General features: G+C 44.2%; 1 protein-coding gene across 4 annotated transcripts in view; it reads right to left on the bottom strand.

Moving 5' to 3' along the window:
- dennd5b (DENN/MADD domain containing 5B) overlaps window positions 1-8661 on the bottom strand; it is a 126317-nt gene extending 117656 nt beyond the window's left edge. For all 4 annotated transcript variants that reach the window (XM_080754768.1, XM_080754769.1, XM_080754770.1 and 1 more), the window contains exon 1: window positions 8305-8661. In XM_080754768.1, the coding sequence (XP_080610894.1) occupies window positions 8305-8413 (109 nt within the window). In that variant the 5' untranslated portion in view covers window positions 8414-8661. The remainder of the gene's footprint in view (window positions 1-8304) is intronic.
- Window positions 8662-12200: the final 3539 nt, after the last annotated feature.

Genomic DNA, 12200 nt, shown 5'->3' with positions numbered 1-12200 from the left:
TCTGACATCGGTCGGGCTCTACACACACACACACACACACACACACACACACACACACACACACACACACACACACACACACACACACACACACACACACACACACACACACACACACACACACACACACACACACACACACACACACACACACACACACACACACACACACACACACACACACCTCTGCTCTTCCCAGTGTTTGCATTGCCAAGCTGGTCACCCTGTGCCTTGAAGGAGCTCAGACCAGATTCACGCAGAAAACTGGGTGAACCTTTTACCACTGAATATTATCACTGCTATTGATTTCCCCAGAGTAAACACAGCAACTGAAACAAACACGGAGAGGGCCACCATTAACCACATAAACCCTCTAGTAGACTCTGCAGTAAACTGTTCCCGAGTTAGCTCTCGTATTAAACCTGGAGAGCTTTTTCCCCTATAAACCACATCCCTTTGTCAAAGATACTGGAGACAGGGTAAAAATGAACCTGTACAGCTGAATTGCACAAAACAAGAGAAGGCACATGACATATTCATGTCAAGAAATGTCTTCGTACTAGCATGACTTTGGTCAACCATTATGCATCATGTGCGCGCTACACTTCTTTCATTATGGTTACCAGATAGAAGAGATAACGTGTGAATGAATCCTTGGAATAGGAGTGTTGAGAGATCATTTGATTCATAGATTATATACAGTAATATGTACGCTCTTGTGTTGAGGAGGGGGAAATATAACAGAAAGACTAGGACTGGTCTTTGTTCCATAAAATGTCTTTAAACAACCGTTTTCCAGATAAGGAAATGTCACTGACATTTCCATATGCATCCCGTGGGTGCCTGGATGAAATTATGTGACATTCAGACGCATCTCCCTGAGGAGAATTATGTGCGTTACAAGCACAAAGGACTGGTTTACAGAACACTGTGGCTTATTTTACTGATTCTATTCTGTCATTTGAAACCAACGCCTGGCGGACTCTGTTGAATGTGCAGGTGTGAAGATTAGATGGCACCGAATACTGAACATCTCTTTCTTTCATTCAGACATCGGAGCGCTCAAATACACTGTGTGTCACGCCATTCTATGCTACGCTACAACTGCAGCGAATGCTGAGATTAGCCCAACGAAGGATGACGAAATCACAGAAAGAGACATACCACTGTCAAGCACAGACACGGCTATTATCAGTCACTGTTCGGCTCAAAACGGCATCTCCCCTCTGCCTTTGTCCCCCGCTCTCTCCCTGGGACCGCTGTGCTCCGCGGAGGGAGAACATATGGGGTACGGGGTCAGAGGTCAGCCAGAGAGAGGGGGTGTGTAATGTCTGCTAACGCCTCCTGGGATCAACTGCTCACTTTGGTAAGAGAGAATGGGAGGCGATGGGGTGGTGGGGGGGCACACAGAGGACTTGGTACTATGGGCTGCGACAACGGCGAACAGCGGCTAACGTCTAACAGTATTCTCTGGGGTTCCCCGGGGTCTGCCGACTCCCACAAATGGACAATCCATCATCACCAGGCCGCCGCTGTTCGACGTCTCACCTCCGAACCCTGAACTTTGACAGGGAGCTTGTGTGAGCGATAACACACGGCCGACTGTCGTGAGCGGTATGGTCTTGGACATGACAGTGCTTCATACTGACATTGAACATCTTGTCGGGACCCGCAACTTGGGCACTCGGCTGGGGGTATTCAACTATGATCCACCATATCCGTTTAGCATTCAGAGGGAGACGTTTTGTGTGTGTGTGTGTGTGTGTGTGTGTGTGTGTGTGTGTGTGTGTGTGTGTGTGTGTGTGTGTGTGTGTGTGTGTGTGTGTGTGTACAGGACAGTAAACAGTGCTGGGGACTGGCCGTGTGTTATAGATGTGTTCAGCCTAGCCTGGAGGAGCTGTCTGAATGGATTACTCTAACAGGCTTAATAGGGCCCTCTCTCACAGAACACGAGCCAGGACAAAACACAGACATGGAGGGGATCACTAGGAGGGCAGGAGTCATGCATGAGACACAGAGAGAGAGAGAGAGAGAGAGAGAGAGAGAGAGAGAGAGAGAGAGAGAGAGAGAGAGAGAGAGAGAGAGAGAGACTGTAAATGCAGCAGTCGCAAGAGAGATAATTCAATTCACCCTCTACAATGAATGAAACTGACAAAAAACAAACAATAAACAGAAGGACATTATAGGCTTTTAACTGTCTGATAATACTGTGCATACACAGGTTTTCACCGTCTCCTTTAATGAGCCATTAGGATCCACGCGACACCATCCCACCATTACGTGCCATTAGCATAAGTCAACAGGGGCAAGGTGTCAGTTGTTGTTAGCCTGCGTCATCATTAGCATACGTCAGCAGCAAGCACTGCCCTTTAAAGCCATTGTGCAGACTTGACTTTCCAGGCTGGCCCCTGTGTGGACAGATGGCCTGAGCCGGGCCCCAGGACAGAGCCTCAGCTCCTCAAAATCCCTTTGTGCTGTCCCTCAGTCTGTGCACGGTGACGGTCCCACCTCAGCAGCCTGCTACTGCTACTGCTACACTACACACAGTATATATAGATCACAATATGACACGGTCACTCTTAAACACTCCTTGCCATAAGCACTTAAACCAGTACACACTCATGACCACTTGACCAGGGTCCCCTTAATGGTCCATCTTTGTCCCCCGTCCCCGCACTTTGTCCTAGACCAAAATCTCTTATCTGGAAGTTGCAAGCTCACATGTCACAGATTTGCAGCTCATTGTGAGCTTCTAGATTTTCCATTTCTGCAGAATGTTCATATATTGTTAGAGTAGGACATGCCCAGAATAGGGAGGCTAGGGTTCAAGTTGTTAAGGCTATTTTATACTCCAAAAAGTCCAAAAAACGATTGATCTCTTGATTTCTACTCCATCACTCACGTGGTGGGACACGCTTCGTCTGCAGATGCGCACCAATATAGCCACTGCAATGGTATAGCAGCCCTGTTCTTTATTGTGTGCCATCTGACAGCTGTACCATGTTTTTATATGTATGTATACACACACACACACATTCCTTATCGTCACTGTACACACACATTCCTTATTGTCACCGTAAGGCTGTGCTCTCTCTGCTGAGTAAGACGGCAGACCAAGCTTTGTCTGCAGACAATCCAAAAGGTTCAATCGACCACCACCTGACTAGCAGGTCGAATGTGGTCATATATACCCTTGGCTTTGCTTTCTGAGCAGCCCGGGCACATCGAACTCCCTGAGGTGCAATTATGTACACATTCAGTCCAGTGGGCTGCAGCAGTGGCTAACCCCCTGGCAGTCATGATAGCACAATGAGGGTCTAGCATGCCTGATTCAGTGTCACTACTGTGACTGCAGCGCAGAATGATGTGTGGAGGGCGGGGGTTTGGGGTGGGGGGCGGAAGCTTGCTTTCGTGTGGCGTCTGAGGTGTGAAGAAGGGAGACACAGAACGCAGACAGAGACATGATGAAAGGATAAGGGGGGAGGAAGGGGAGGAGGAGGTCTGGCATTGCTGGAGCTGGGGAACGACGGGCATGCGTTCTCACACTCGTCTTGTGGAAACTACACAAATTATCAAGAAAGACTAGAGATGAGCACCTGGCTGATTGGAGGCAGCAGGGCGGAGAATTGACGCTGGGCATCTGTTGATCATCTGTTGTTTACAGGAGGGCGTCTCCAGAAACGAGGCAGTGTGTATGTCCGTGTGTATACGTGCATACTGTATGCGAGTCTGTGTGGGTGGTGTGTATTTCAGTGAGAGTGGCTGTGCTACATCGGGCTCCCATGCTGGGCAAACCACTTGTCATACCGGTATATACAGTATCTAGTAGAGTCAGAAGAGGGTGAAGGGTGTGCGACCCGTGACTGAGGAAGTAACACTGGCCTAATATTTCCATCTACAAATAACTTGTCAGCTTCATCACCATCCCAAGAATAGATCCCCCCTCTCACCTTTCGACTCTGCAATGCCACCAACCCATAATGCATTTGGTGTTAGAATGCAGAGCGTAAACGACGCAGGGCACTTCTTCTCTCTCTCTCTGGTGACAACTATTTCCAGTGCCCTGCTCAACCAGCTAGCGTGTATTTATAAAGCTTAGAATCACGGACGTCCTGAGAGGGAAGCGGTCTGGATTGAGACAGGGCTGTTATTTTTTGGGTGGAACTAAAGCCACTAATTGTGACTCCGGCATGGATCAAAACGTTTAGTCTGGAAGGACGTTGCAAACATGCGCTCACATTCCGACACAGGGAGACCGGCACAGATAGTGCTGGCCTCCATCAAAGCCACCCGCTGCTCCCATCACACAAGCCCGAGACCATCAACCACGCAGGAGTCCCAGGCAGCGAGTTTAGAACTCTCACTCTATGGTCCCAGGCAGCCTAGGCAGCTCCACAGGAAGTCTGGCCCTCTAGCTAGAACAATGGGCCTGGGGAAATAGGGCTGCTGCCACACAAAAGGGATGGGAGGAGGGGAATCACAGGCTAAAATAAGCAAGGGCATCCACGACTACGGGCTAATGTGGGTCACAACAACCACGGCCACGCGGTACACATGAATACGCGGGGGTTGGTGCCTGGTGGGAGTAGGTGGGCTGAGACGCTGTCGCTGAGGCTAAAGGTAATAATAAAAAGGACCTTTATGGAGTGTCATTGCAATATCAATCATGTCGGCATTGGCGTCGTCCGAGAATGGGGGGCGACCTAATACAGGACTGATCTGAGTTGTAAATCCCCCCAACGGAAGGATGGGATGATGGGGTGATGAGCTAAAGAAGGGGCGGACACAATGTCATAGGGATGGATAGACTGCTTCTGTTCTGATATCAACAGGAGATGGAGGCCAGTGTGTAGTGTAGTGTTGAGATTCCAGTATGACACCAGTCTAGGTCACCACCACTCTGGTCAAGGACAGAATCCCAGAATCATTCTCTCGCCTATGTTTTCTTTCGCTTAGCTTTCCTCCTTTGACTAGCCACGCAACTTTTTTGGGGGGCTTTTTATGCCTTTATTTGATAGGATACAGTAGACTAAAATGGGGAGAGAAATGGGGAGAGAGATGACATGTGGCAAAGGTCCTCCGGATCAGGAATCGAACCGGCGATGCCAGCAGGCATCATAGCCTAGTATGTGGTATGCGCCTAGACCACCAGGCCAGCGGGCGCCCCCTAGCCACGCTACTTTTACATTTATATGACATGGATGTATCACTTCTCCAAGTTACAACAGTACAGCAGTAAGAACGAAAGCCAAATGGTTCGTCAAAAAAAGAAAAACGTTTACACTGACTGTGGTCCATAAACATTCAAACAACCAGGTCAAGCATCAGTACAACAAACAACGACATAAAAAATTACAACAATTCCATGTCATAAATGTAATGTTCACCGGCAGCCACGGTTCCATCTCAACCTGACCCATATAATCAGCTAATCATATCAAGGGGACGACAGACTGACCCAATCCCCCAGAGATTGGGTCAGTCTGACACACAGATGTGTCACTGACACCGTTCAAGCTCCATGCGTCCCAAACTCCAATGACCTCACAATGGCACCAGTAATGACATCACCCACTGAGCCATCCATTGCCTTTATATATGATCAGATTACAACAAGTGTAATTATAGCACAATATGTAGCAGCACGTTGCCAACTAGAGGTTCAGCTCCCCAGAAGAGCTCATGAAAATCAAGGAATAATATTATTTATTGATTAATAATAGTAATTTAGTGGTGGTGTTTTTTTTTCTTCTGTTTTTCAAATTGCCCACACTTTGAAAACCACTATCCTATACTATACAGGACATAACAAGTGGGAGCTGAGTAGACATCATCAGGATATATGGCATCATCAGCAAAGAGGATACTCATCAACAGTATCATATCTCCGGTACTCACTACAGGCTTGAGGCAACACACACACACACACACACACACACACACACACACACACACACACACACACACACACACACACACACACACACACACACACACACACACACACACACACACACACACACACACACACACACACACACACACACACACAGTATGTTTGAATCAACACAAATCAACAGATTTTACATGAAAGGACTCCCATCGACCTCCCCCAAACACTTCCAGTGCCCTGTCTGTCTGCTCACTCTGCTGCAAGGACATTTATTTTTGAGCAAAGAGCTCACTTGTTAAATCAATAAACGCAATCGAGCTGACAATGAGCAGTCATCATGGCTCACATTGGTCCAACAGGTTCATCAATTTAATCGACTATAAAAAATAATTTGATTTTAATCAAACAATCGGGGGTGAGTTGGAGACATCATCAAGTATTAAAAAGGTCTTTGATTTAGTCGATTATAACAATTTAATTCAAAAATAAATCAGCGATTCATTGATTATAATAAATTTAAAAATAAATTAATAAATGTGCTTTTTCTTATTAAAATAATGGATATAATCATCGCTAAGAAGAGAATCAATAAGCTAGTTGCAGCCCTAATGTGAGCCTTTCGTTGGTGTACTTATCATGCAGACGTTCAACAAACAATTGTAAAATAAATAACCTTTGACTCCTGGTTCCCCAACATCCCAAGGAACAATGTTACGCACACGCACACGCACGCACACACACACACACACAGTTTGAACTTCGAGCCAGAGATTGACTAGAGCCACAGAGTCTGACATGTGGTACCAGTCAGTGTGATGCAATAATTCAGTAACACAGTGTGCTGTCCTGAAGAAAAACATCCCAAAATGCAAGGTGTCCGGCTCTGAAGCAAATGGCAAACATGCTGCTAATAACCAGAACCAGAGCTGTGTATATCCAGTAGGTTCCCCTGCCTGGCCCTCAGAACATACTACCTCAGTCCAAGGTTCTGTGGTGGGGGAGGAGGGGGTATATTTCAATGCATCTGCTTTGTATGGAAAGTACTGTGTCCTTTGCTGAAACAACAATGTGACAGATAACTGGGCACCTTAATAATGCCTAATCTATAATACCCAAATGTCATCACCTTGGACCCAATAGACAATATTTGACATATCTAACCTCATGTACATAAAGTGCCAGCTGGTTTATGCTATGTAATGTAGATATATTTTCTTTACCGTTAGAGTTTTTACCCGTCTCTCTCCGTCTCCCCATTATTTTTCTTTTCTCTCCCTGAAATCAACTAAAAGGATGGAGCATGCACAAAAACAAATGTCACCCACTTCTTTTTACACCTGTAAACCTGAGATGTGACATTAGAGAGTAGAGTTTGATTGCGTTCTCATTCTCAAAAAAAAAAAAAAAAAAAAAGTCAGACAAGTCTGAATATTGACTATATTACCAATCTTACCATTATTTAGAAAAGATGTACATAGTTCTCTTTCACCCTGGCACTGTTTTCCAAACAAGCAACTTGATTACATCAGCAACTTCCTATCAACAACAATGATAAGACATTGCACTGCTGACTATACAAAAGATTCATATATGCTGCTACCCTCATGCATAAGAACATAATACTGCACAATTCAAATGATCCATGACAACTTGTGCTTTTTAATTGCCCACATACACTGTATAAATATAATAACAATAATAATATAGGCTCAAAGAGCCTTCTCTGGACGTGCTGATGCTGAGACTCACCAAGAATGTAAACAAGTCTAATGTTACTGTCACCGACCTGCATGGCATGCTGTATCCTTTGTTCTGGTGTTCATATATATTATATAGAACAGTTGTAACAAAGAATATATTGAGAAAGATACATTTAACTGTTCCTTAAGAAAATACATATTTGAGCTTTGTTTTACATCATTGCCATCATGTAATGTTACATGCATGGGTAATTGAATTCGAGCCAATGAATTGCCCAATGGATAAAAACCACTTGGATAAGTTGTGTTGTTGTGACATGTTCTCAAGACAATCATAGATGTGTTTTATCAATTTGGACATTGTGCATATCAAAGACCAGTGGTTCTCAAAGTGGGGTCCGGGGACACCCCAGTGGTCCTTGAGTGAGTTCTAGGGGGTCCCCACTCCCCAGCTAAATGATATTTAGGAACAAAATGGACCTGGATCAAGAGTTAAATTAACATTGATTTTACAATATAGGCTGGGGTCTCAGAGGTAGAAACGCCATTAAATGGGGGTCCTTGAAATTACAATGAAATATGGGGGGTCCAGGTCCCTGACATATCTTTTCAAATGGGGGGGTCGGCGGGCTAATAAGTGTCAATTTTGGGGGTCCTTGAGATGAAAAAGTTTGAGAACCACTGAGATATAACAGTAAATAATGAACATACCGGCTAATTCGTCCGGTTCCAGCCCAGTCTCGGTGTCTATCCCGCAGATGCAGAAGTAGTGAGCGAAGCGGCAGGGCGCCGCGCCGCACGCCGCGCTGGGAGCACTCATCCCCGGCGAGCTGTTCCACCGCGTCCCGCTCCGGTCCTTTAGTTCGGCGAACAACAACGACACATTCCCGAAGAAGGAAAGGAATAGACAGTAACTGCGTCAGTTCCCAAGCCGTGAAAAAAACCCTCAAGTGGTTCTGTGCTGGCGCCTGGCGCTCAAGAAGAGTCACATTAAATGTGTTTTTCTCTTTTCCCTAAAATAATGAGTGCGTTTCGCGGGGAAGCTTTCGTGTGGATTCTGTGGAGCGACACGGACTGGCTTCTTGTAGTCAGCGGCTTGTAGCAGGGTTAGTGTAGTGTGGAGAGAGCAGCAGCAGAGCATCAGTGTTGCCAGGCAGATTTTCTGAGAGAGAAATAAGCGACCACGGTCTATGAAAACAAGCCACCCTTTAAACTTAAAGGACGACTTCACCACTTTTCAATCTGTCTTCAATCATGTATTCATGATACAATAACATTCTTTTTCCTACTCGGTTTGTCTGTGTTTTAGGAGGGCTGTGTGCCTGTGTCACTGTGGGCTGTTCAGAAACCAATTTACCAGTGACATTAATTGATTGATTACTTTTTTTTGCATAGGAAAAGGTACATCATCGTAAGGCAGATTTTTTTAAGCGAGAATTATTTATTTTTATTATCGCATTTCTGTTATAGCATGGTAACCTTTCAGGAATAGAAAGCCTGTGGTTTCTATTAGCTTAGCTTGGATTCCCCATTTATGTCACTGGTAGGCGGGTTTCTGAACTGCTCAGAGCCCTGTCCTAGCTCAGACACAGACCGACCCAAGTAAAAGAAATTGTGCTATTTTATCATGGATGTTATAGAGAGGACCAATTATATTGATAGATTATATGATTAGATAGGTTGACAAGTGGTGGTTGTCCTTTAATATTGGAATATTTGAATATTTGAAAATAGACAATAGCCTACCATTGCGCTGTGAGCTTGTAGATCGGCTATTAAAAATATATAATCTTATAGAAAATGTGAAAACTTTTGTATTCACACCGGCATTCAAATGTTTTCAGTTGGGGATCTGCAGACAAATACATAAATATTATGAATTTGGGGTGTCCTTGACTTGAAAATGTTTGCAACCATGGGGTTTAACCAACATTAGGAAACAAGCCCAAAATAAGCACTTTAGAAGCGTATGAATACAAAGGACCCCAATGGAAAACAGACCACTAAATCTCTGAAAAAAATAAAAATAATATAATACAAATTTAAAAAAGAAATCTATCTAATACAATACTCAATCAATCAATCCAGGGGCGGTGACGTTTCAATATTCAAATGGGTGCTCGTTTTTGACCCCGCCCCCCCCCCCCCTCCCCCCCCGCCCCCGCCCGCCTGCCTGCCTGCTCGGCCAGCCGCTTAGACAAAATGATAATAATGACCATTGCTATGTTTGGCCACTAGAGGGCACTGAAAACCCACAACACTAATATGTTCCCCATTTTCAGCAGTTTTGTGACACTTTGGTATCATGCCAATAAAGCTCCTTTGAATTTAATTGAAAACCAATGAAACAGAGCAGCCTGAATTAAAAATGCAGACAGGCCTATACTTGAGTAACTGTAAATGTACAAACGTATTGGTATCAAAATATCCCATTTCATGTCAGCAAAAGAAAAGGCATTTTTTTTTCCATCATTGAGTACTTTATTTACAGTTTGCCAATAGTACAGTGGTACGATAACGATGTCATAAAATGAATGCACTGTAGGAATTTTTTATGACACACGAGCAATCATGACTTTTCAGCAATCAGTGTGTTTCAACATCTTAACACAGTAATTAATGCATGATATTGCACCTACATTAACATGCTACAAGCAGAAACAGACCTTTTTTTCCCAAGATCTTTGTCTATTTTAATTGTGGAGGAACATGTTTTTTTTTTTTATGTAATATTTTCTGTGTAAAAAGAAAAAGAGAAAAAAAAACCTAATAAATATTGTCAAAAAAAATGTGGATGAAACATCTCTCCCTCCCTGATCGCGGTCTGTCACCTTCACTGTGCCTGCTGCAGTGCTGCTTGGCCATCATGGATCTCTATAAATGAAAAGGGGGAGAGGGGAATAAAAAAAAAAGTATTACAACCATGACATTGACAACAATATTGCTACAGTAAATTACAATTAGCCTATTATAGTAAACCTTGCATCATGCAGTACAGTATTTTTTAGTTTTTTAGTACCTACCATTTATTTATCAGGAACGTGTTTCTCCTCTGGGCTCCTCTTGAGATGAAGTCATTGGCTATGACATCCAGGTCAATCTTCCTTGCCAAATCACTGTAACAGTCTAACAGAGCAAGGTGATTGAGTCTTCCTTGCCCCATTGTGGATCGCAGATAGGTTTTCAGTCTCCGTAGGCCAGAAAATGACCTTTCTGAGCTGCATGATGTCACAGGGATAGTCAGTGCTTGTTTCACCAGTCTTGTGAGTTCTTCACAAACACCTCTCCTGGTGCCTCCCTGGTCACCCTTCAAAAAGTTGACGACATCATTGAAGGTAGACAGGCGATGTCCTTGGGTCTTTGCCATCTGCAGGCAAACGTCACGATGCAGTGTCAGCCTGGCTTCATCAAAGTCGTCTCCATAGAATTGCATCATGCGTTTGCAGTCGCGTATGATATACTTTAATGGTTTCCTGTTGAAATAAGCTTAGTCTTTTCAGGATCTCATTTTAGTAGACCTTGTACCAGTGAACTGTACCGTCATGAAACTGTACATTTTCCTATGCAAACTTCTAATAAAGCCTTCAATCAATCAAATAGGCTTTAGGCTACATCAATTATATGTAATTCAAAGGAGCTTTACTGGCATGATAAAATACTATAATGCCTCATTCACATAGGGAGCAGCAAAGCTAAAGTTTTGCTTGCTTGGTCAATGTTATCTCAATGGAAACCAGCTTTAAAGATACAGGAGATACACAGAACAAAGCTTTGAAAGCATAAGAACAGTTCAGTTGAGATTTTTTTTTAATTATTTTGGAGGTGGGGGTAGAATACTGTAGAGCTACATGGCTACATCACACAGAGTAGACATACAGCCAGGATGTGGAGGCGGGCTATGACGCTGGGTGACGCCCTCGAAAGGGACAAAGCCGACGTGTGATATCGGCCGAGTGCCAGGAATGCAGTTTGGCCAGTTTGGGGCGAACGACTGAGTGCTATGAATTGTCGGCGAAAAATCAATGGGCTCTCATAACAGTACGCTCAAGCACTCACGCGCCCCCTATGTTCCCGCCGCTGAATCAATCAATATATATAAACAATTAAGCCCTGTACTCATGCTGTTTTATTTCTGTTTAACATAATAACCAATCAATCAATAGAAACAAGCACCCTGCAAAAAACGCAACCTGCAACTACCAATATTCCAAAAGCCCAAAGTCGCTTATAATAAGCGGACATGGCAACGCTTGCAGCAGCGGCAGCAGCGCCTGTGTTTTCTCCTCATATGATTCTGGAGGAGTTCCCCTGGGCGGGACATTCAAATTTGCTCCTTTCATTCAACAACAGTTTGTGCTGATCAGTGGTGGAGAGCAGTGGCTGGTTCTCAATCCTTTTCATGCCAAGGACCCCTAAATTAATATGCTACGACAACAAATTATCAATTCACCTGGGAAAAACGGAGTCCATCCTCTTTGGATCAAATCATAACCTCAAAAAAGTCGAAAACTTCACAATCAAAGTGGGTGACAAGGTCATAACACGAAAAAACGAAATCTCTTACTTAGGATGCATCCTTGAAGCTAATCTTTCCAGTGAAAAGATGA

This window comes from Nannobrachium achirus (assembly GCF_963921795.1).
Source record: "Nannobrachium achirus genome assembly, chromosome: 23".
In the NCBI taxonomy this organism is placed as follows: domain Eukaryota; kingdom Metazoa; phylum Chordata; class Actinopteri; order Myctophiformes; family Myctophidae; genus Nannobrachium; species Nannobrachium achirus.
The sequence above is the reverse complement of the archived record's forward strand: the minus strand, read 5'-3'. Positions and strand labels throughout refer to the sequence as shown.